This window comes from Dothidotthia symphoricarpi (genome assembly GCF_010015815.1).
Source record: "Dothidotthia symphoricarpi CBS 119687 unplaced genomic scaffold P153scaffold_2, whole genome shotgun sequence".
Classification (NCBI taxonomy): Eukaryota; Fungi; Ascomycota; class Dothideomycetes; order Pleosporales; family Dothidotthiaceae; genus Dothidotthia; species Dothidotthia symphoricarpi.
This window is the reverse complement of record NW_022985009.1, coordinates 469,411-492,705: the sequence shown is the minus strand read 5'-3', so window position 1 is coordinate 492,705 and position 23,295 is coordinate 469,411. Positions and strand designations below refer to the sequence as shown.

General features: G+C 52.3%; 8 protein-coding genes across 8 annotated transcripts; 4 read left to right on the top strand and 4 right to left on the bottom strand.

Moving 5' to 3' along the window:
• Positions 1 to 620: 620 nt before the first annotated feature.
• P153DRAFT_99977 (isocitrate lyase and phosphorylmutase) lies at positions 621 to 2,970 on the bottom strand. The gene is made up of 5 exons (XM_033673547.1): positions 2,311 to 2,970; positions 2,105 to 2,260; positions 1,712 to 2,054; positions 1,109 to 1,661; positions 621 to 1,058 (listed from the first exon to the last, which is right to left on the bottom strand). Exons 1-5 carry the CDS (start codon positions 2,512 to 2,514, stop codon positions 701 to 703), a joined length of 1,614 nt encoding a protein of 537 aa, XP_033528237.1. The 5' UTR covers positions 2,515 to 2,970; the 3' UTR covers positions 621 to 700.
• A 429-nt stretch (positions 2,971 to 3,399) lies between these two features.
• On the bottom strand, positions 3,400 to 5,614 carry P153DRAFT_330411 (uncharacterized protein; the record flags this gene model as incomplete). The annotated part of the gene is made up of 3 exons (XM_033665429.1): positions 3,400 to 4,235; positions 4,282 to 4,913; positions 4,964 to 5,614. The coding sequence occupies 3 exons, from the start codon at positions 5,612 to 5,614 to the stop codon at positions 3,428 to 3,430; spliced, it is 2,091 nt and encodes a 696-aa protein (XP_033528236.1). The 3' UTR covers positions 3,400 to 3,427.
• A 752-nt stretch (positions 5,615 to 6,366) lies between these two features.
• On the bottom strand, positions 6,367 to 7,583 carry P153DRAFT_100011 (D-tyrosyl-tRNA deacylase-like protein). Its single transcript, XM_033661844.1, has 5 exons — positions 7,450 to 7,583; positions 7,200 to 7,387; positions 7,106 to 7,148; positions 6,864 to 7,057; positions 6,367 to 6,762 (listed from the first exon to the last, which is right to left on the bottom strand). The coding sequence occupies exons 1-5, from the start codon at positions 7,454 to 7,456 to the stop codon at positions 6,610 to 6,612; spliced, it is 585 nt and encodes a 194-aa protein (XP_033528235.1). The 5' UTR covers positions 7,457 to 7,583; the 3' UTR covers positions 6,367 to 6,609.
• Positions 7,584 to 7,737: 154 nt separating this feature from the next.
• On the top strand, positions 7,738 to 10,246 carry P153DRAFT_362900 (CCR4-NOT transcription complex). Its single transcript, XM_033667249.1, has 3 exons — positions 7,738 to 8,118; positions 8,168 to 9,750; positions 9,894 to 10,246. The coding sequence occupies exons 1-3, from the start codon at positions 7,864 to 7,866 to the stop codon at positions 9,952 to 9,954; spliced, it is 1,899 nt and encodes a 632-aa protein (XP_033528234.1). The 5' UTR covers positions 7,738 to 7,863; the 3' UTR covers positions 9,955 to 10,246.
• A 1,786-nt stretch (positions 10,247 to 12,032) lies between these two features.
• P153DRAFT_330404 (uncharacterized protein) lies at positions 12,033 to 12,452 on the top strand (the record flags this gene model as incomplete). The annotated part of the gene is made up of 2 exons (XM_033665428.1): positions 12,033 to 12,052; positions 12,105 to 12,452. Coding segments are annotated over 2 exons (294 nt in total), but the record flags the coding sequence as incomplete, so codon positions are not given.
• Positions 12,453 to 13,530: 1,078 nt separating this feature from the next.
• On the top strand, positions 13,531 to 15,477 carry P153DRAFT_362899 (IFRD domain-containing protein). Its single transcript, XM_033667248.1, has 3 exons — positions 13,531 to 13,981; positions 14,088 to 14,362; positions 14,410 to 15,477. The coding sequence occupies exons 1-3, from the start codon at positions 13,782 to 13,784 to the stop codon at positions 15,288 to 15,290; spliced, it is 1,356 nt and encodes a 451-aa protein (XP_033528232.1). The 5' UTR covers positions 13,531 to 13,781; the 3' UTR covers positions 15,291 to 15,477.
• Positions 15,478 to 15,627: 150 nt separating this feature from the next.
• On the top strand, positions 15,628 to 17,355 carry P153DRAFT_392487 (peptidyl-prolyl cis-trans isomerase D). Its single transcript, XM_033671154.1, has 5 exons — positions 15,628 to 15,934; positions 16,017 to 16,084; positions 16,132 to 16,396; positions 16,455 to 16,619; positions 16,672 to 17,355. Exons 1-5 carry the CDS (start codon positions 15,922 to 15,924, stop codon positions 17,286 to 17,288), a joined length of 1,128 nt encoding a protein of 375 aa, XP_033528231.1. The 5' UTR covers positions 15,628 to 15,921; the 3' UTR covers positions 17,289 to 17,355.
• Positions 17,356 to 17,614: 259 nt separating this feature from the next.
• P153DRAFT_392486 (uncharacterized protein) lies at positions 17,615 to 22,804 on the bottom strand. Its single transcript, XM_033671153.1, has 2 exons — positions 19,701 to 22,804; positions 17,615 to 19,642 (listed from the first exon to the last, which is right to left on the bottom strand). Exons 1-2 carry the CDS (start codon positions 22,648 to 22,650, stop codon positions 17,898 to 17,900), a joined length of 4,695 nt encoding a protein of 1,564 aa, XP_033528230.1. The 5' UTR covers positions 22,651 to 22,804; the 3' UTR covers positions 17,615 to 17,897.
• Positions 22,805 to 23,295: the final 491 nt, after the last annotated feature.

The window sequence follows — 23,295 nt, the reverse complement described above, 5'->3', positions numbered from 1 at the left end:
TCCTTGCCGACAAGATGCGGTCTAATTATCATGTCGTGACAGGTTTTGGGGTCGCGCGCTTGCTCGACATATTCGGCAGCCTACTCTAGCATCTGTCGGGTGTAGATGGGGGTTCCGCCCATTACGTCGTCTTCGAAAGCCTTAACGTCAAGGAGACGGGGCGTCATTCTTTCTTTACGTCGAAATCCTTCCACCCAATACTTCCTGGGTGGTAGTGATGGTCGTGACATTGCCATATAAAGTTGATGTACGGGAGAAGTTGAGTTGGGGTTCGTCGAGTTGTATCCCGTTTATCAGCAACGAGTCTTCCAAAGGCTCAAATATTTGTTTGTCGGTCAGTGTAGATTATTACTAAGTCCCTAAGCATCGCAAATGGGTGAAGCCTTGTGAGTGCAAAATGAAAGTTGCGCCGGCACAGTGAGAGTGTAAGGTTCCATGGCTAGAGCGAACACCTACCGGCATGGCAAGTGCAGTTCGGTGTGTGCTCTTGTACAATGGGCACACAACGATTGATACTCTTTCCGTTGAAGATCATATTTGAACACTCCAATATGTCTTTGTGGTTAAGGAAACCCATCAACAACGAAGTATCGCTTCCTAAATATGATCAATAGCTCACTAACAACATACCGGAAGAATCCTTCAGGTGAAATAATAATTATTTTCAACTAATCACACAGGCCTTCACTCCGACATCTTCCTACTTGAACTGGTCTTCCGTGACACCCTTACCCATTGCTGCCGTCGAGCTGACGCCACCAGAAACCATCTTTAGCATGTTATCGACGTAATTAGCTCCACTCCATTTCTGATGCGTCAGAACATCGACCTTGTTATCTGCCTCAGGCTCCTGGATGATTTCGCCGTAGGCACGCATTCCTTGCTTTGAGAATGCCTTGGAAAAGGTGTCGGCCATGAGAGCAGTCTGGTGCAGACCAGCAAGTGTGATGAACTGCCAGCAGTAACCTAACTTCGCGAGACGCTGAATGTAAGTCTCCTGCTCATCGCGCGGCATAGCGGCTTTCCAGTTGAAGGATGGTGAGAGATTGTAGGATAGTCTGTGGGTCGTTAGTTTCGAGTTGCATCCCTGTATGTTCTTGTGTCTTACTTCTGCTCTGGCCACACGGCGTGTACACCATCAGCAAATTCCTTTGCCTGAGCGTAGTCAGGAAGCTTGGACTCCATCCAGATCATGTCGCAGTATGGTGCGTAGGCAACCGCACGGTTGACGGCGCATTGGCAGCCGCCCTGATACCTGTAAAAACCTTCTCGGGTCCTTGCAACATCCCAGTTGAAGTATACATCCACACCGGTCAAGCCTGTTGCGATGGCACGTGCCTCCGCATTGCTCTTGCCCTTACTTTTCTCCAAGAACTCCGCAATGAGACCTTGCTTATTGACATGTACGCCAGCGTTGATTGTGTCTACGACGGCGGCAGGGAAAAGCTTCAGGTTGGCCTGCTCTACCCAGGCATCCTCAATCGCTTGAAGCTGATCGCCGTTCTTGCCAGCTGCTTCAGCAGCATACATGAGATCGCTGAGCGGCTGGAGCGCAGGATTTGTGCATCCCAGTACGTAGTGATGGTCGCGAGGATCGATGGTCGAAGTGATGAGAGTGGCAGCTTCTGAGTCGGTACGGGCGATAGCAAGTAGGTCGGTGCCTATTGTTTTCCAATTAGCGACGCTCATGTCTGAACAGAGAGAATCTTACCCATGATATCTGCCTGGGCCCGAATAGCGACCAAGCGGTTGATGTGCTCACTGATTGGCACCAGCACTTTCCCAGCCATATGTCCGCACTTCTTCGTTCCTGGAGCTTGGTCTTCGATGTGAATACCAGCAGCGCCCTTCTCGATGAACAGCTTGGTGAGTTTCATGATAGCTGTGAGACCTCCGTGTCCAGTGTCTGCATCAGCAACGATGGGTCGCAGGAAATCGGTGTTGGCGACCTTCGCCCGTTCGGATTTTGGAGTCGTCAAACGTTCCTCGCGTTGTTTGCGGTCGTGAAAAAGCTGGGCCATAAAAAGGTGTCCAACCTTATTGGGCACAGTAGTCTAATTGAATCAGCTCTGAACAAACACGCAGAAGATGATAGCGTGCTTACTGAAGGATAATCTGCTAGATCTGGGCCTGGCTCGTCGGTTGAAGATGCTGTTGACGAGCTTTGCCATCCGGAAACATAGACTGTATCTAGATACTTCGCCATCTGTGTGACCATAACCGGGTCAAGACAGCCATATGTGTAGCTTGCTTCCTTATTCTGCACGGCATTAGTGAGGACTTGAAAATGTTCCGAGGCATCCTGCGTACCTTGAATCGCTCTTCTACGATGTTCCAAAGCTTCTGCGACTGGCTATTACTTGGGTAGGTAATCTTTAGGTTGCCTCTCTTGTTGACAATCTGCTCGGCAGTGAATGGTCTCCTCGTGTATCTCCATCTTGAGTCACTCCACCACTTCTGAACCTCCTCGATCTCCTGCTGGTACTGCGCTTCTTCAGCGTCGATGTTTGCCATAGTGACGTTTGGTATAAAAAAATTGATAATGGCGTGTAAATGTTTGATGCTACAAAGAAAGACTTCAACAATCTTCAGAGAAGGAAGAACAAGAGGACTATAGGGGAAGCTTTCTTGAAGTATGAAATCAAACCCAAGACTGACGCGTACAAGGTGGACAAACCAGCTTCTTAAGTATGGAAAGAGCCGACCCCATACCCCAGATCTGCAAGCTTTATACTCCAGTTACATAATTCGGGAGGGTCCGGCTGAGCTCACCATTGGACCGACTTCTACACCGAGGAAGCTGGCGTATCGAGACGGCGGGCACTGGCTGCTAGCTACCTGACTCTGGAGCATTGTTTAGACTGATCCTCGGCTCAAGGGCACTGTGAACCCGACCAGACTGGTGTGAGGGGACCAGCGGAGCTGCAACGCGAATGACGTTCACGGATCACTAAAGTCCAAGCTTCGTCCCATATCTTCCTTCCTTGTGTCCGCATCCTCTTCGATGATCATCAGCTCGTCTTCTCTTCCTCCTACCTACTTCAGCTTACGAAAACTTTTATGTTGGCACGCGACAGCGTACAGCTTCACATGTCGACATTCATGCGGTCTTAGTTTGCTGTGCATGTGAAGACGCATGTAGGATACCGGGTAGCTCACGCGCCCTGACCCCAGACACGCTAAGCGAAACGGTGCGCGCTTTTCCAGACCTCGGCTATGGTATCTTACAGCACCACAGCGATGACGGTTGTAAAAAAGTTCCACAGTAGCTGGAGAGACACGTGAGACTTACAAACACCTGCCAGTCATATGGACAGCGCGATCTCGGCCTGGACTGCCGCTTCTTGGAGCGATGTCTCTCGTCGTACACAATGGATTCCACATGTAAACAAGGCATCTCAAGTCAGGTTGTATAAAAATCAATAAACTACCTATAACCCTTCAGTAGGCCGTAGCCATGGCATGCAGAAATCAAGATCAGTGTCCCAGGGAGCAACCACCGTTCCAAAGAGGTACGTCCATCAATCTTTCGAAAACAACCAGGATCATTCCGACTCTGGCCATCTGTGCTCCAATTTGACATCATGGAGGCAGCAAGATAGCACAAAAGGATCCTCCACGCCATATCTATCAGGTCAACGACTTCCGTGAGACCCCGTGTAAAGTGTTGAGCCAAGAACAGTCTCGTAATTGCTCTTCGGTATTCACCAGCATACAGAGAATTGTTGTTCCCTCGCACAAACGTATCCATCTCAGAGAACGGGAGGGTACGGATGTCGTTCACCGTGAGATTGGAGGCCTTTAAAGCTACAGGATACGCAGGTTCGGCTGGTGAACATCTGAGCTTTCGTAGTAAGGTCCATCTTAACTCGTCCATGTAGCTTCTCTTATTGGAAGATATACCGTTTGATGGTGCAGAATCAGGCTGAGAGAGGAGCAAGGGCAACAGTTCAGGTCGCGAAACCCATAAAGTTCGATTTTTTTCATCAGTGAAAATGCATTCGCGATCAAACGCCTCCGACGCGTAAGAATAGTGGACGAACCGCGAGTAGAAGGCAGGTGTCAGGACACGGATTTCGAGATCTCTGACAACTTGCTCGCGCCCACGTTGGTGCACAGTTACAATAATCTGTTTCGGATAGTCGGGGATCGCAGTGTAAAGCGTTATACGGAAATCACACTCCTTTCCGTGTATGAGGTGAAGGAGGTAGTCGTAGAAGATCTTTTGGAGAACACTGAAGTTGTCAGTTGAGAACAGTTATTAGACACGTCTAAACTTACATCTCAGAAGAAGTAGGCGAGCGTCCAATACTGGATGAAAGCACCTCTGGTCGAACCCACGTCCGCAGATTCTTGGAGTGGAGCTTAATTGTCTGTTTCAAGATTCGCGGAAAGGTCACAAGGCCGACCCACCACCAACTTAGGAGGAATCGCAAAGTTCCAAACACGCCTAGTTGGTTGGGATCGAGTGAACTCCCAGTCGAGTGGAGACGCGCAACGACTTTTGCATAATCTTTGGACGACTTCAAAGTGATTGTATTATCAATTTCAGGTCTGTCGTGGGGACTAAAGGGAAATGGATTCCTGGCCTTGAGAGCGTAAAACCCTTTCCTGGAGCTGAATGGCGAGACATGGAAATCTTTCATCCATACATGGGTGAACCTTGACTTTGCTCCGGCAACCAAAGGTCCAGGTTCTTCAAAGACGGAAGAACCGGGTGTTTGAAGTGGACCGGACCCTTCTAGTAAGTACACTCGTCTTTCGCCGAAAGTATTATTGACTTCAAGTATCATCTTTGTGAGCTGGTGATCTTGGTCGTAGATGTACCAGAAAGAGACAGGATTGAAAGCGTATCCGAAGAAACGCGGCGCAGTGACCAGATAGGCATATGACCAGTCAGAGTCACTAACATGCTGTTGGTGTCAGTCCGCCAAAACACAATGACCTTGTGGGCTGCAAATACCTGCTGTTTCAAATACAGTTGTAACTTTCCGTAAAAACCAAGCGCACCGTAACCTCGCTCTAGATAGTCATCAGCTTTCACGCGCAGCCACCAACTGCCGAGTTCCCTATCATTTCCAAGTCCGACATCCGCCCCATCGGATGTAGTGCCATCAGGAACGATTGGGAACCCGCATTGGAGGTACGCGTTTTGGAAGGCGTGACGCTTGGGAAACATGCGTGCATGCATCGTCTGGCAAGGTAAGATTGTTGCTTTTGGGAAAACCGATGACCACTTCCGGGCTCCCGGGGGCAGATTCTCTATTTTGCCGCTGTTGCTACCACCATATACATGCCATAACGAAAGTCCAAGTATCACAAGCGTAATCGCCACGCTGGAGGTAGGATGCGACTTTGGTGACATCGCAATAACATCCAAATCTTTCCACCCTTTCAGCAAGATTTCCACTAGCTTTTCCTTTACCAACCATGTACTAATGGTTCCGAGCACGAAGCAATCCGTCACGAGCTGACGGTCGCCATAGTACCATCTCACGCCACCGCCCATTGTCCAAGTAGCGAGGAACGACCACATATCCATTCCGGAGTCGAGGAAACAAAGGACAATGGTTAAAGAAGAACAAGCGAAGAAATCGAACAAGCCATAGTGCATCAGAAACTGATGTCCACGAGCAATACAATCGGGTGGGAAACAGTTGATGCGTCAATCAGATTACAGTTTGACGCTAGCCGTTTCGGTGAGTAATTCCGGCGAATAGAACACGAGAATTACAATGTTAGCCCGCTTCGCCCTGAAGATCGAAAGTGCCTATTCGTGGGTGAATGCCCGTCTAACGATTTGGTCCATCATCATGATCTAGGCCTTACTCGAAAGCTTCGCCTATTTGCCACCAAATCATTGACATTATATTGGAATGGGCACTACATATCATTACAAAGTTCTGACTCAACAACAAAATGATTATCTGCTTTCAGATCGGATTAGATCGGCGAACCAAATTGCATGTATATTATCACGATTTGAACAAGAGGCCTTCTAGACTCCAGCTGTTCTTGGGAGCTATAAATAGTCAACCAAACCACAAACTGCAGCTTGCTCCTCGCTCCAAGGCTCGTCGAAATGACATGTTCGGGTGCGTGGAAGTTCTCGCACGACGATAGGAGTCAGTGACTTCACAAAAGTTGCAAGACTAGTCACAACGATTAACACAACTTCGTTTGACACAAGTCGGGCAAGTTTTGGATGAGCTTGATACCCAAGCCGAAGTGCTAATCATTCATTTGCTTTCTTTGGTTCATTATCGGCGCAAGACTGCGAGTTGTTCTGTACGATTACCAACAGGTCGAGAGAGGAAAATATCAACCTGTACGCGCTCGAGATGCAGGTATCGAAGACAATCCGATATACACCTTGATTTTTGACTTTTCAAACACGGCCGATGTGGAAGAATATCAAAATTAGGCTTCAGAAAATACCTGAAACTGCGTTGTGTACCACTGGGAGGCCGGTTGTTGCACTAGGTATTGTGGCACAACAATTGACATGTGGTGAATTTGTGTCCTGAGATCAAACAACATTGACAATTTGTACGTGTTTCGACAATGCTAAGACGATCGATGTTCAAACAAACCAAAGTGGTATCAAATCTATTCCATCAACTCCACTGGGTATTGAAACTCCTTGGTTATCCGTGTCATGTTGTTGACAAGGTCATTCACGTCTACAGTCGACGCACTGCTCCCACCAAGTGATGTCGGGTCGTCCATTTTTGGTGGGTTGGTGTCAATCTGAATTGTGACCTAGCCATGTCTGTCAGTACATGAACTTCTCAAGGTAAAACGCGCCATCAAAATTGCTGAGGCTGTACCTCGTTGTCCAGGCAGGTGTAATCTAAACCTACCGGCCCATCGTTGACAAGTGCAACGTCCATCATTGCGGCAAACAAGCCATCCTTGACTTTGTCTGGTTCATATAGATCTTGCACTTTCTTGAAGAAGTTCTGGTAAAGAGTCTTGGCTTTGACGCCACTTGCGGATTGATGGAAGTCTGGTTTATTGCCCTTCTTCATTGAGGCGAGAAGTGTGAATTGTGAGACTAAACTCGTAAGTATGGAGAGTTCTAGGAATGGTAGAGACCACGTACCACACAAGACCTCGCCTTCAATGTCCTTCACGCCGCATTTCCACTTGCACGCATTAGTGGTTTAGTTGGTCAACAGCTACGTAAAGTTACTCACCCGACCAATTGGATCCGAAGACTCGTCATCCCACAGCTTCGCTTTCAGAATCTTGCTCGCCATAGATTCGACATCCTTCTCGGTGTCATCTTTCGAGATGGCAGCTAGTACGAGCAGGCCCTTGCCGATTGAGGATATAAGCTGGCCATCTACTGTGACCGAGGCAGATTTGACTCTCTGCAGCACAGCTGCATAGCGTCAGTCTTCCGCCCTGACTGCATGTGCATGTGCATGCGGACATTGAACACACTTCTCATTTTAGCGGGGTAATCCTTTGAGAACGGATTGGGGAGATTGAAACCAGGCACGCTTGCACTACGCGACGATATCAGGCGAAAGGTCAATAACAGAAGTCGTGAGCATCATCAGCCATCAGGACTGGGTACCTATGGCGTTCATGAGAGCATGGACAAACGCGTCGAAATGTTCACGCGCGGGGAACCGCTAGGTAAGGCTGATCCACTAGACTGAATGCGGTCATTAGCGCGCTACCGACAATACGTCGGCCCCGTGTGGTTTGACGCAAACAATCCCCTCACCACCCACTGCCACCGCGCAAACAAACTCACGCCGACTGTCCGTCGAGCCATCTCTCTCTCCAACAGCGACTCGAATACGGCACTAGCTCGGACACAAGCCCTCATCACGGGGCTACACAGACACGATGGCAGCGCGGAAGCTCCAGCAGGAGATCGACAAATGCTTCAAGAAGGTCGCAGAAGGCGTCGCGACCTTCGAGAGCATATATGAAAAGATTATGCAGACAGGGAATCCTTCACAGAAGGAGAAACTGGAGGACCAGCTGAAAAAGGAAATCAAGAAGCTGCAACGGTCGCGAGACCAGATCAAGACATGGGCAGCCATGAGCGAGATCAAGGACAAGAAGCCATTGATGGACCACAGGAAACTAATCGAGACAGTATGCTGCTTTGCGCAGGCTCAAGTGAGACCAGGCTGACGACTTGCAGCAAATGGAACGGTTCAAGGCGGTCGAAAAGGAGATGAAAACAAAGGCATATTCCAAAGAAGGTCTGCAATTAGCGTCGAAAATTGATCCAAAAGACAGAGAGCGCATGGAGATGGTCGAATTTTTGCAACACATGAACGAAGAGCTGGAGCGACAAATAGAGACAACGGAGGCTGAGGTTGAGTTGATGCAGGCTGGCATGAAGAAGGGGAAAAAGTCGGACAATGCCAAGGCAGAACGGATATCGGAGCTCGAAGAGGCAGCGGAACGGCATAAATGGCATCAGGGCAAGCTGGAACTCCTGCAACGCGCGCTGGAGAACAGCAGTCTCGAAACGGAACAGGTCAAGGAGATCGAAGAGAGCATCAAGTACTACGTCGAGGAGAACCAGAGTCCCGATTTCATGGAGGACGACACAATATACGACGAATTCAATTTACAAGAAGAGGAGGCAATCTTTGGTATGGGAGGAGAGAACGACCGCGGATCGTCGCAGGACTCACAATCAATACAAGACGAAGCTATGGATTCAGAGTCAAGACCACCGATGGCGAAGGGCAAGACTTCCGAAACAGCGCAGTCAGGCGGACGACGGCCATCGACACAGCTCAAGTCGCCATTACCAGTATTAGCAACATTACATACGCCATTGCCTGGTGCTTCAAGTTCCGCAGCGACATCCATGAAACCTGCCCCAATACCGACACGAACGCCGGGAGAGCCGTTGAAGTATGCTTCTGCGGCCGCAGCGGCTGCTGCGAGTGACAAGAATGGGGTGGGCATTGCTCCTCTGCCACCTCCACCAGGGTTGCCTGTGTCCTTAGCTGGCCCAAGAGCTAGTGCAACGAGTTCACCAGCAATAACACATCCTCTGCCAGCCGTACGCGCACAGCCACCTGTAGAAGCCGTGCAACAAGCACAGGCTTCGCCAGCCGTAACACCAAGCATACCGGCTACACCTGTTTCGGAGAAAGAGAAGCTAGCACGCGTTGCTTCCTCTGAAGACGCCATCAAAGTCAGCAGGAAGACGCCAGCTCCTGAGCGTGTAGACGAAGAGGAATCGCAAGCCGCCACTCCGCCACTAACCAACGGTGAATCGCATGCTGAAGAGGACGAGGAAGAAGAGGAGTCGGTCTACCACCTACCTTCGAGTTTGCAGGATCTACTCGATTCGTTCGAGGCCACAAAGAACGACATCAGTACCTCTGCCTCGAAGCCACCTGACGAGCGCATGCTTGCAGCATCAATGGCCACTGCACCGGACTCCGCAGACACCGAGGCCCCACGCCATTATCGCCCGCAGAACCCATACCCATTCACGCCTTCTCACTACCCGCAAGAGCCGTTGGCCATATTTGACGATCCTCGCCTATACTCTCGTATTGAGACGGACGCGCTCTTCTATGCCTTCTACTACCGCCAAAATACATATCAACAATATCTTGCAGCAAAAGCACTGAAGTCACAAAGCTGGCGGTTCCACAAGCAGTACCAGACATGGTTCCAACGCCACGAAGAGCCAAAGGCGATTACTGAAGACTACGAACAGGGGACATATAGGTTCTTCGACTATGAGAGCACATGGTAAGCAAATCCACTAGTTTCGTCGATTCCACACATTTCACGTCAGTCAAGTTTTTTTGCGAGTGGCTTTGACGCCAAACTCCGTTAATCTATCGACTACAATATTACGAATCGTTGCTGTTTACTGTACTGACTTTTGACAGGATGAATCGGAGGAAGGCGGATTTCCGATTTGCCTATAAATTCTTGGAAGACGAGCTATGAGCGACCACCCAACCTTGTCGAGATCTGTTCTTGACCACATGGTGCCGTTTTTTGTATCGAGTATTAAGTAGTTCTGGAATGGGTCCCTTATTGGGAGAACTTGTTCACTTGGCAGCTCACTTATCGATACAACTTCATCTGAGTTGCTAATTTTCATAGGCAGCCATAATTACGGACATGCAAAGGAGACCGACATAATTTGTCAGGAATACAAAACCCGAGTATTTGGGTCCAATCACAACCTCATTTCTAGCTTGTTGGACATCCACAATAATAACAACTTACATGCCGGGCGTATTCTGACCTAGTATGACTGAAGACTGCGCCTTCACTTGATTGGCTGGATCGGTTGCGACGGCCAAAAATAACCCGAGGCGCAGCTGGTCGCCTTGACGGAATCCTTCCGCAACGTCAATCTCAACATACACCCGATTGATGGTCACACAAACATAACGTTAAAATGTCTTTCAACTAATGGTTGCATCAGGAATTTGACGCTCAGCTTGTCGACTTCAGAATCCTTGGCTACAAGGTTTGAGATTAGGCCTGTAATGCTCACTGCCTTCCAAACCCCAGAAAAGCGTCCAGCGGCAATTGCTTACCCAGTGATTTGTTTCGCAGCTGTTGCAAAGAGAAGAAACCTGGTACAGTATGTCAAGCAGATTTGCGTCTGTGCTTCCCGGCACTTGGTCTTCCCCATAATACATCGAACAAGCAAGCCACCACAAGCGAACATGCATTGACCATGTTCTTACCAATCTAAATTCTTTGATATCCGGCCGATGGGGAAGGCTCTTTGTTTCCGGTAGTATGAAATGACTGCTCGCCTTTCCCTGTAACGGTTGAGCACACTGCTATTCTGCCTTGTCAGGTACACCTTTTTTCGAGTGGAGAACGAGTCCATTTCGGAAATAGCTACCTCGGGTGCCTTGCATGAACAGGTTTGTAAATTGCCTTAAACGGTAGACTTCTTTGAGTTGCGCCACAAATTCTGACCGAATGTCCATGTTCAAGATCGCCCTGGAATGGTACATCCAGACTCAGGTTGGCGTAAGCCATGCCACAGACTAATTCATCGTCATGTCTGCTCGTGCCCCAAACGTCAGCCCTATGTTTAGAGCCAATTATCAATGAGCGACATAGCCTCGCCAAGTCTGTCTAAGTCAGCTCTGGATCTGTCGTTTCTTTTGTGGTGCATAGTACAGTGGTCATTCTCCCAAGTATCTGGTAAAGGTTCCAATTCAGTCCTTAGACTCGCGTCTAACAGTGTTGTGTAAATGGTCAAGGTAACTTTAGCACACCACAACTTGCTCAGCTCGGTCGGCCATAGCCATGCCTACTTGTGGAGGTCCGGTATGTTTTTGGGAACTAAGACCCAAGGGTGGCAGTGAACAGACCAAGGACGATGAAAGGACCTTATAAGAATGAGCAGGACACTCACAGAGCATCATCAAATTCACCAGTAACACTAGCATCTAAACTAACCTACAGCTTCTTCAGACTACCTTAGCGTTCACAAAGACCAACACCTATAAGTCATCTAGAATCTGCTCCTGTCGACTTGTGTAGCGTAGTTCTACCTCTACCGTCCGCGTATCGCCCGCCTTCACGTTAGGCAATACCCGCCCGTTGAGAACGGCATTGCAAATCAAGCACATTTTCCACTCATTATGTCTGGATACGGCGTAAGTTTTATAATTGAAAACACTTCTCTTTAACAGTAGCTGACTATTGCATCACAGTACCCTGTATCCAACGCCGAATATCCTGGACTTGCCACTGCATATCAAATGCCAGTGCCACAGTACACACAATCGCAAATTGAACAGTACTATGCACAGTATCAATGTTATCCAGCACAACCGTACCAGATTATCCCAGACTTCTATGTCCAGCCTGCCAATGTTGCTTCCGGTGTGTATCAACAGACAATGCCGACTTCTGGGTACGACGATATGTACTGGCAAGATCAGTCTCGGAATTCGCATATGCCAGCTCCCACTTCTCAAGAGCCCTCAAGGTTAGTGACATCCCACGAAGCTCCAGACATTGCGATTTCAAATGACTGACAAGAAAATAGTAGCGGCAACCGCATAAGGTACAACACCTCGATATCCTGTATTTCGTCGCCACATACTAACTCTCTACAGAACATGGACATGTACATTTCCCAACTGTACTTCCAGCGCCCAGTTCACTCGTCTCGCAGACCTGCAACGGCATCAATCCACCGTGCACGGTGACAAAAAACCCGACTTTCCCTGCCATGTCTCCCGTTGCAGCCGCGTAGGCGACAAGGGCTTCACAAGGCGAGACCATCTTGTCGAGCACCTGAGGAACTTTCACCACATCGATGTTCCGAAGCGAAAACCTGGGGAGAGAAGCGCGTTTCCGTTTGGATGGCCCGAGGGGACGAGCGGGTGAGTTAGAGTCGGTATCGGTGGGGTCAAAGAGGAGGCTGATGAGGGCATAGGGGCACGGATACGGGTACGGGTACGGTTGCGGGTTCGAGTGCGAGTGCGGGTACCGAAGGGAGAGGGAGAATCACCAAGCCATCGAGAAGAGGTGAGCGGGGAGGAAGGAGTAGGAGACAAGGAGTAGGAGGCCTGCGAAGGAGCGGGAGGTTGAGAGCAGCACGCGGAGAAGACAGACAAGGAGAGCAAGAAGACGCAGTGCAGACGGACCATCTAGAGACATTTGACTTTGGAGATGTTGGTGCATCATCATCACTCACACTTGGAGGATTCTGAACTGTTCATTTCACACACATATTTTTCCGCATTTAGACGGCGTTATCATTTGGAAAGCATATAGGCACTTTGGCATTAGCGATGGAGTATCATAGAATTCTTCTTCTTCTTGAGTATACACAATATTATGCATAGAGTTATGGCGTTCATTATCTTGTCCTCCCTCCGTTAAACACCTGGGCCAGACGCCGCGGAGCACTTGTCTTGTTTAGCAAGAAGTGCATTCCTGTTTCTAGACTGTAAAGTGTAGCGAGATTTGATGTTCTATTATTATGCATGCGCCGTCGATCACCACGTTTTTGCATCGAGTCGTGGGTCCCGCACGCGGGAGTTGAATTCTAGGCTTGTGTTGGATGCCTGATGAGGCTGATGGGGGCTGGTAAGTATGCCTTGCTGCGGACCGAGACGTACGGTCGGACTAAGACAGGTGATTGGTTCCGTCCGATTATGCTTGGCATTTTATGGTAGAGATATTAGTACCGCTGTTTACCACTATAATCGACATGACCTTCACTCTATGCTTTTGATTGTGCTTGGGGAGAACCACCAATCAAATTTTGTGTCGCTTTGCTTACATCGCCTTGGCGCAAGCAGTGTTTCCTAGCATCCTGAGGTTTTCGAAAGACAAACTTTCTTTGTTGGCAAGATAGAGACGGAACTTGAAGCTCTTGAGTCTCATGCTGTCACCGATCACGTTCTCCTACATGGTTCGTGATATCTGCAGGAGCGCAGTGGTAACCAACTTGCGATGACGTAGGATGTCTCGGTTAGCGCCATCAGCAGATCTTGATGCTTCACAGGCATCTGACAGTCGCCACTTTCACCTGCCTACCGCGACTTCTTCGTGTTTTTAATCTCCTGAGTAATACTTTGCTGCCCTCGGCTCTGACTCATGTCTTTCAAACCACACATCTCTTCACCTTCAGCCCAATTTACAGATTCGTTACCCTTGCAGTAGCTGCATCCCTTCTACCTCATTTATAGTTCCCCGCATTCCCATATATCTAAGCGCTTGTCCGTAAGAGTGTTTGCCAGAAGAGCTTTTCGGCCCTCGAATATTTTTCGCATCCATCCACGATGCGCGACCTCCGTAGACGGGCTCTTGAGAGCCACAAGACAGTGTCGCGCAAGGCTCGCACTTCGCAACAAGTCTCCACGGCGTCTTCAGCAGCAGGTTCGACTGCGAATTCTCCGGCGCCGTCTCGGGCGGCTAGTCGCAACCCCAGTCGGCACCCGACGGACGATGAGGACGATCTCAGCGACGGTACAGCCTGGAGGTGAGTTTGCAGTTTCTCTTCCCCACATCGCGTCCCGCATCGTGTGACATCATGAGCCCCGCCTACGACTTTGGACGCGAAAGGCGCTAACGAATCGCCCGAACAGTACGAACTCCATCGACGAGATCCTCAACGGCGAAGATGTCGAGATTTCGGAAGAGGCGTGGAAAGCGGAGCTAAATGTTCGCATCGAACAGATTATCAACCTTAAGCGCAGCAGCACTGAAGGTCGCGCCGATAGCCTAAATGCCTTTGCACATATCATCATGGCGCGGTACGCGTATGAACAGGTCGAGGAGCATATAAGCGCACTACTGCCTTCGATTCTCAAGAGCATCAGGCAAGAGACAACAGAGCGCGAGGCTGTAAAAGCCCTCAAAGGTATGTTTCTTGCTGCATACGTACCTGCGCTTTGCTGACTCTCGTAGCTCTCGCTGCTACTATTGTGACTCTCAACTCTGCTACCATATACGACGACGTCACCGACCAACTCAAGCGATCGATACAGTCGTCTGCTTCTGTCGAGGTCAAGGTCAACGCGATTCACACCCTCGGCATCGCTGCCTTTTTCGGAGGAGCGGGTGACGATGAAATACTCGACATCATGGCACTCTTCCTGGAGATCGTCGAGTCGGATGGTGCTTCGGTGGATGCTCAAGATGAGGGAAACGTCGTAATTGCCGCCCTCGAGAACTGGGGGCTACTCGCAACTGAGATGGACGATTTGGAGGCCGAGACTGAAACAGCCGTCGAAGCCTTTGTCGAGCAACTCGAAAGCGCAGACGCCGGCGTGCAGATCGCGGCGGGTGAGAACATAGCTCTGCTATACGAGAAGTCATACACGATTCGGGAAGAAGACGAGGAGGCATCTGTAGATGATGTCGACCCCGACCATCCTGAGGCGGTCAAAGACGGTGAGAAGATGGTCAAGCGATATACGGTCTATCGAAGACAAGACCAACTTTTGCACACCCTCGACGAACTCGCCAAAGTCTCCACGCGTAGGATTTCGAAGAAGGATCGCAAGACACTGCATTCCTCGTTTGCCGACATCCGCAACACTGTTGAGAAACCAACGCGCGGGCCTGGCTATTCCATGGCGATTGACCAAGAAACTGGGAGAGCTTACGGAAGTGGCAGGATGAAGGTCAGGATCAACCGTAGCGTTGAGATTCGAATCGACAAGTGGTGGAAATTACAGAGGCTGACCGCCCTGCGGAGAACGCTTCAGGGTGGGTTTACGTACCACTACGATCAGAACGAGGTCGTGTCGTTTGCAATTCCGTTCTCCATGGCTGCTCGACGGTAGTTTGGTTGTGGTTGAGACAGGAATTAGGGAGTGTTTGCTCTTGGTTGTTCTATTGATACAAAAGCGTTGATACCTGGTTTGCGACGGCGTTCTCGACTGTCTTTCTCGGTCGATCATTCATGATATCTTTATGTTTCTCAGGTCGAGTTCTCCTTGATGAATCAATTGAATCTAATTCATACGAAGAATTGTTTGTATCTTGCTTTCTCGCAGTGATATCTATGGGATCTGGCGCATTGTCATATGCTCTTGTACCCCGCGTTGCCCCTCGATTCGAGCGAGTGTCAATGTTTACACACAGTCACTTGTCTGTCCTCAGCTCAATTACAGGTCATGTTCCTGTCCGCAAGCTACAGTGGATTGCCTTGATGCAAGACTGAGCAACGTACTCTTACTTCTGATAGCATTGATCGTTTGTAGGCAGCTGCAAAGCGGGCTTGGCGCGGCAGGTAGCTGTAGCTTCGTGGAAACTTCTCGCATCTCACCGTCCAGGGCTTTTCTTCAGCCTCACCCCACACCCAAACTCCATTATTCTGGTCCTTGCTCGCTGAAGGATTACTTCTACGTCTCAAAGTTCCCACAGTTCTCTTGTGACACTTCTCCCACTTGCAGCAGCTCCCATTGAGCAATCATGGCAGACACCAGTAAATAATCCCCAAGCTCTCAAAGCTCAAACAGAGCTTACGGGCAGAACTATGAAGTGATACTGGGACTGATCAGCTACAGAGCGTTCCCGCGTCTTCTTCGACATCGCCATCGGCGGCGTAAAAGCCGGTCGCGTCGCCTTCGAGCTCGTACGTCCCCACCAAGCGCACAACTCGCACGTCTGACACGCGCACAGTACAACGACATCGTCCCCAAGACTGCCGAGAACTTCCGCGCGCTATGCACCGGCGAGAAAGGTGTGGGCCAGGCTGGCAAGCCGCTGCACTATAAGGGCTCCAGCTTCCACCGCGTCATTCACGGCTTCATGATTCAGGGCGGAGATTTCACGCAGGGCAACGGCACGGGGGGTGAGAGTATCTATGGGGAGAAGTTCGAGGATGAGAACTTTGAGCAGCTCCATGAGAAGCCGTTTTTGCTTAGCATGGCGAATGCTGGACCTGGTACGTACCTGCTCATGCTCGCTCAATTCTGGATGAGTGAGACCTAACAATAATACAGGCACCAACGGCTCCCAGTTCTTTGTCACAACCGTCGAGACACCACATCTGGATAAGAAGCACGTAGTCTTTGGCGAGGTCATCAACGGCAAGAGCATCGTGCGACAGATCGAGAACCTGAAGACTCAGAGCGGCGACAAGCCATGGCATGATGCTACCATCATCGGTAAGGAGTCTCCTCTATTGGTACCCTCAAAACACTTCCTAACAACATCTAGACTGCGGTGAACTCACCGGCGACGACTACACCAAAGCCACAGAGAAGATCTCAGACCCGACCGGCGACCCATACGAAGACTACCCCCTCGACCAAATGGGCAACCCAGACGGCGAATGGGAAGGCAGCGAGATCCTAAAGATCGCCACAGCCCTCAAAGACATGGGCAACGCCGCCTTTAAATCCACGAACCTCAGTCTCGGCATCCAGAAATACCAAAAAGCGCTGCGCTACCTACACGAATACCCCGCACCCGTCGACACCGACCCGCCCACGCTCTGGCCTGCCCTCAACGCGCTCAAAATCTCCGTCTACTCCAACCTCGCGCTGCTGCAGAATAAGACGGGGGCGCACGCTGAGGCTGCGGAGAGCGCGACTAAGGCGCTGGATGTGGAGGGCATTGCGGATAAGGATCGGGCGAAGGCGTACTTTCGTAGGGGCCAGGCGAATGTCGGGAAGAAGAATGAGGAGGAGGCGCTAAGGGATTTGAATGAGGCGGCGAAGTATGCGCCGGGGGATGCGGCGATTGGGCGGGAGTTGGAGGGCGTGAAGAAGAGGGTGCAGGCGAGGAAGGAGAAGGAGAAGAAGGCGTATAAGAATGCGTTTAACTTTGATTAGGGGGGGGGATGGACAGAGAGATGGGATGAGCATGATACCTGTGATTAGCATGGTGTGCTACTGGGAGTGAAAGAATAAATTAAATACATATATCAGTATACTTCACTGCTTCCTTTGTAAGAGAATCCACAGTCGTCGGAATACTACTTCAATCCAGGGAGAAGATTTCTTGAATGGTTAAGACAAGAAAAGGGAGAAAGGGATCCTCTCCATACTCTCCATTCAATCAACACCAACATCACCCAAACGTAGTTGAAAGTTCTCAAGCGGATAGGTGTAAAAAGCACTATGCTGAAAACTAATATTTTCATCTTCAAGTTCATCTTCATGTTCATGTTCATGTTTTCATATTCCATGACCGCATGCTCATACACATACATACACATACATCATCATAGATGTCTCCAATCCAATCAAGTCCAATCCACTCCAATCCAAATCCCGCTCAAGTTCAAACTCAACCCCTTCCCCAAACCCTTCCCCAATCCAAACCAACCCAACCCAACCCCCAATCTACCGAAACCTCGCCGCACTCAACAACTCCCCCGCACTCTTCCGTCTCCTCAATTCCTGCCACCCAAGCGTCTCCCCGGTAAACCAACCATGTAGTCAGAACTCATCATCTCTTTCCCTATCACGTTCCCGACTACCCTTCCCCCCAGCACCCCCACCACCGCGCTCTTTATCGCGCAGACCAGCGAGAGCACTCTTATCCCACCTCTCCCTCTCGCGTTCAAAATCCGCATCTCTACCGTTAGTATTCCCATTCGCATTCGCATTCGCATTCCCCTCCCCCACCCCCGACGAAGTCGACACGCCCCACCCCCCCGTGCCCAGCCCACTCCCCGCGCCCCCAACTTTATCCCCATACGCCAGCGCGCCAAGCGCGACACGCGACGACTTCTCCGATTTACTCCGCAAACTCGCATACTCCCCCATCGCGCTATTGCCCCGCAAATCCTTCTCCCTGTCTTTCTCCCTCTCCCTATCCTTCCCCCTATCCCTCAACCTCTCCTTCCTCCCCTCCTTCTCCCTCTTCTCCCCCCTCTCCCTCTCCTTCCGCTCCTCGCGATCGCGATCCTTCTCCCTATCCCTCTCCTTCCTCCGCTTGGCAAAGGGTAAGACGCCCCGCAGCCCACGCTCCTTCTTCTCTTTATCCTTCGCCCCGTTTTCCTTATCCCGTTCTTTTTCTTTTGATTTTGAGAAGGCGGGGAGGGCCGTGGGGCATTCTTCTTCTTCTTCTTCTTCGTCTTCTTCGGCGTCGGCGGAGGTTTCTTCGCCTTCGCCGGCTTCTTCGTCGTGCAGACTGCCGGCTTCAGAGTTGTTGAGGCTGTGTGTGCGTGCGTTTGTGTTTGTGTTTGCGGTGTGGTGGGGTGGATACGTCATGGAGCGGGAGTTATCGTGCGTGTAGAAGGTAGATGGTTGGGCGAGGGTATGCGGGTACGATGGCGCGGGGGCCATATGCATGCCATCGCTTGAGCCAGGGGGAGTTTCATCATCCTCCTCCTCCGCGGCGGAAGCCGATGCGCTAGCAGATGCAGAATGGGAGTCGTTCCCCTCGGCGTTATACCGTGGCGTGCGCGGCTTCGCAGAAAACGTATTCTGGCTAAACGACACGGTATTCGAAGACCCGCTCATAAGCGAGCTGGCCGACACGGAGATGCTGGACGTCTGGTGGTGGCGGGCCTTGGGCGGGGGTTTCATAGTGATGGGCGTGCTGGCGGACGAGGACGAGTAGTCATCCGCCGTGCCGGGGGATAAGGGCATGATATCCCCGTCTTCTTCTTTGATGGGGCTGCGGTTGCGTGTTGCTGCGCCGCGGCCGGACTCGAGGCTCGCGCCTTGCAGCTGCTCGACTAGCTCTTCCCATTTTACGCTCAGGGAGGAGGAGGGGCGTTCGGCGGGCTCGGCGCGGTTTAGGCAGTCTTTTGTGCGCTCGTTGAGCGAGACGCAGATGTTGTGGAAGCGGAGGAGGTCGCCGTCGCTTGCTTGGATGTCGGGTGCGCTTTTCGTTGTGTTTTCGAGCCATAGATTGACTAGCATGGCGAAGTTGCGCGAGTGGTCGATCAGGTATGGAAGCGAGGGGAAGCCCTCCTTGAATGTCGGGGGAAGGCGGTGCAGGATAGCAATCGGCGTGCTATACGACGGCGGAATAGGCGGAGCAGGCGAGGCCGTTGTCGAAATCGAGCAAATATCATCCAGATACTTTTTAAACTCCTGCCTATGCGTCGACAAGAACGTATTCATCGGTTCCATCCACGCCTCCTTTGTGCCAAACGACGACATATTCGCCAGCCCCTGCAGCGACTTTGCGATGAGCGTAAACGTCCTCCGCGCCTTTGTTTTGGGATGATCTACATGCAAGCATTAGTAACTGGACTTGCAATCGTAGTCATAACCGAGTTCACATACCCTTCAACAAACCGAAAAGCTTCGGATTCAGCACCGCGGGGACGAAAAACCGCAGGAACAAAAAGCCAGACACACTGCTGTATTGCACCGTGCGGAGGTAGTCGCCATATCGATCGTCGGCACAGGCTCGGATGTGTCTGAAGATCAGCCTCAACTCCTGCGGACACCGGGATACGGAGTTATAAATGGCGCGCCAGACCTCCTCAGTGCAGTTGATCAGCCGTCTCCAATTCCGATCCAGCTCATGCTGCGACGTGACCTTGCTCGGATCGACCTCACACTCTGGATCTTTTTCATTGATCTCCTTCAGTTTCTCGGTAAGCGTCTCTTCGAGATACTCTTTCCCGAGGCGCTTCATATGGAGGTCCAAGGATTTGGTAAGAAGCGTGTTACCGCGGAAAAGCAGGTTCGCTTCCAGCTTCGCGTTGTTTCCCATATCCCGGACGAAGACTTCGCGATCACTCGCCGAGCCGAACGTGTTCATTGTAGACTCGCTCGACTCGCTCGATCCAAGCCTTTTGCTGAAGCGTAACCGACTTGCTGGTGATTCCTTCAGCGTCCCGTCAATCTCTTCCTCGACCAGCGCGCACAGCCACTCTCCCGCAGCGCCCGATACCTGAAAAATGTTGAGGAGATATTCAGACATCCTCCTCAGCTCAGTCGGGATCATCTGCGCAATCTGCAGTGTCAAGCTGTTGGAGAACCGGTGCAGAAGCTCCGACAGAGGGTAGTAGTCGCGGGCCATGAGAATCGCACACTCCTCGCTGCTGACCTTGACCAGCACCTCTCCCACACTATTACCCCACATATTGACGAGCGGCCACCACTTTTCCAGTTCCTGGTTAGGCCCCAAGTCATCGAGATAGACATCCGTCTTGCCCAGCGTCTGGTCGAAAGATATTCCAGCATAGCCGCCTTCCGAGGCATACGGATCCGAGGTAAGAGCGATATCGAACATGCTCTTCTCAGTCCGAGAGTAGCTTGGCGGCCGCTTCTTGAGCGATAGCGACGCCGTGTGCAGCGCAGGGAGGTCCATGAACTCAAACTCCTCCCTCCAAAACGGCGTAGTACCCTCATTCTTAACCGTAGTACGAGCGCGCGTCTCCCCATCTAACAGGACCTCCACTAAGTAGCCCCCCGGATTCGTAATAGTGGAAGAATTAGGTCTCGTAGACGTCGGCACATCGGCGACCTTCGGACTAACCGGCGGCATAAGCCTCGCCTCAATAACCCTAACAAACAGCGATTTCTCCATGCGGAACATATCCTGCGAGCCAAACGACGGTGAGAGCGTGCCCTCCTCGTTCAGCGCCTCCGACTTCGGCCCGTACAGTTGCGGGACGGTGAAAGCGCGCAGTAAAACAATCCAGACTTCGTACAGCACCCGCGACTCGAGGGACAGAAAGATGGGACGCAGCAGGGACAAAGCAGAAGACGACGCGGTGTATTGAGGATATATGGCAATGCAAAATTCGTTGTCCAGAACAGAAGGGTCTAGTCGCTGGACGGCGCAGCGGGAAAGGTGGGAGAGCTGAATGGTGGAGACCAGCATGACGTCCGTGTCCGAGTATAGTTTGAGCTCTCCGTTCTCACGGAGCGTGCATGAGACTCGTCTCCACCGGCGCGAGCCATGGCTCTGGATGCGGTAGGCTTGGGGGCGGGCGCCGGGGGTTCCCGTCTTGGGCGCGCCCGTGTTGCTGTACGTCACGCTCGTGTCCCAGTAGATCATCTTGCCGACTTTAATAATGGGAGCCTCCTTCTTGGGCACTTCCTTGAGCAGCGAGACCTCGGAGTGGCGCCTGCTGTCGGTCAGACGGCGCTCCATGATGACGGGGGCCTGGGGCTTGGCCATCCTGTTCTGGATGCCCTTGGGCCGCATGGGCTGCCAGCACAGCAGGGCGGCGAACCACGAGTCGAACTCCTCCTGGGTGGGGGGCCGCAGGTGGACCTCGAGCTTGGAGTTGTGGACGGTCACGTGGATGTAGGCCGTGTACGCCTCGCCGTCGTAGGCGCTCTTGACGTGGCAGCCGCGCAGGTCGGGGATCAGGGTGCGCGGGTTGGAGGCGTCGTTCTTGGGCTCGAAGACCAGGCTGCCGGCCTCGTCGTTGATGAAGCAGTACGACAGCGACCAGGGGTTGGACTCGCCGCGGCGGAAGGCCAGCAGGCCCTGCATCTTGCCGCACGTGGCGCGCATGAGGTCCTTGAGCTTGCGCACGTCCGAGGCCGGCACGGGCGACACCCACGACTCCGACTGGACATTGGCGGGCGACGCGGCGCGCGGGGGCTGCTTGAGCAGGGTGCGGTGGGTGTGGGTGTGGGCGTGGGTGTGGCTGGAGGAGCGCGGCGGCGGCTGGGCGGTCGGGACGGCGGCGAAGGTGGTGGTGGTGGTCGTCGTCGAGGAGGAGGTGGTCGTGGAGGTGGTTGTCGTCGTCACGGGCGAAATGGTGCTCGGGTGGCCAATGGAGGTGATGACGAGCGAGTCCTCGAGGCCGTGGAAGGCGGGCGGCGGCGTGCTGCTGCTGCTGGGGCTCGTGACAGAGCCGATGCGATGGCGGGCGGCGACGAACAGGCCCGAGGGCGAGCGGTCCCGCAACGTGCGCTCCTCCAGTGTCCGGCTACGGTCGCGAGCACTCGCACTAGCACTCGCACTGGCACCGGCACTCCCACTCGCACTCGTCCCCCGCAGCGAAAAGTCGGCGTCGGTCGAGTGAGCGCGGGCAGTGAAGGCGCGCGGATGGCTGCCCCGCGAGGCGAGCGAGTGCTGAGCGGCGTGCGAGCGGGGCGACGTCTGCGGGTCGGCGTACTGGTGGGCGAGGAAGTCGGGGGTGACGGCGCGGATCGTCGGCGGGCGTTCGTCTCGCCAGCGGTCGTCGGCGCCGTGAGCAGTAGCCTCGACGGCCGTCGTCTCGCGCCGTGTGCGACGGCTGCTGTGTCGCGACGAGTGCTCCATGGATGGGCGGCGGTGGGTGTGTGCCCTATCGCGGCCCGTAGGTGGGAGCGGTCATGAACGGGCAGAGGGCGAGGCAGCAGGTACCTGACCCGCTGCTACCGGCGGCGAGTCGTGCGGGCGGTCGAAAGCGCGGCGACAGTGATGCACGGTGTGGCGCATCGTATGCCAGGACGGTCCAGCTCAAAGGCCGCTGTCCCTCGTCTACGCTGCGCTGCCCTTCCCGCGCTAAGCCCGGCCTTGGCGCCTCGTCGCGTAGATTAAGAGAGCGACGCTGCTATGCACGCGTGGCCAGGAACAGTCCTGCTCGCTCCGATATCTCATCTCTGCTGGCCGCGCCTGTTTGGTCCGTCCTGTCGCTCCAGTCGCTCCTGTGCAGACAGGCCACGACACGCGGTACACACAGAACCAGCACCTGCACGCACCCGGCTTCATCCAACCGGCCCTTGTTGAGAGCTTGCCACCGGCGCTGCATGCCATCGCCTTAGTCCCGTCACCTAGTGGCATTGCACCACCTAGTGCCTGCAAGTCATCACGAAACAGACTCAAAGACAAAAAAGACACCCAAAACCTCGTAACATCACACCCTCTGTTTCACAAGGAAATTAGCTGCCCTACTCGACCCACCCCTCCCCCAGCACATCCCCC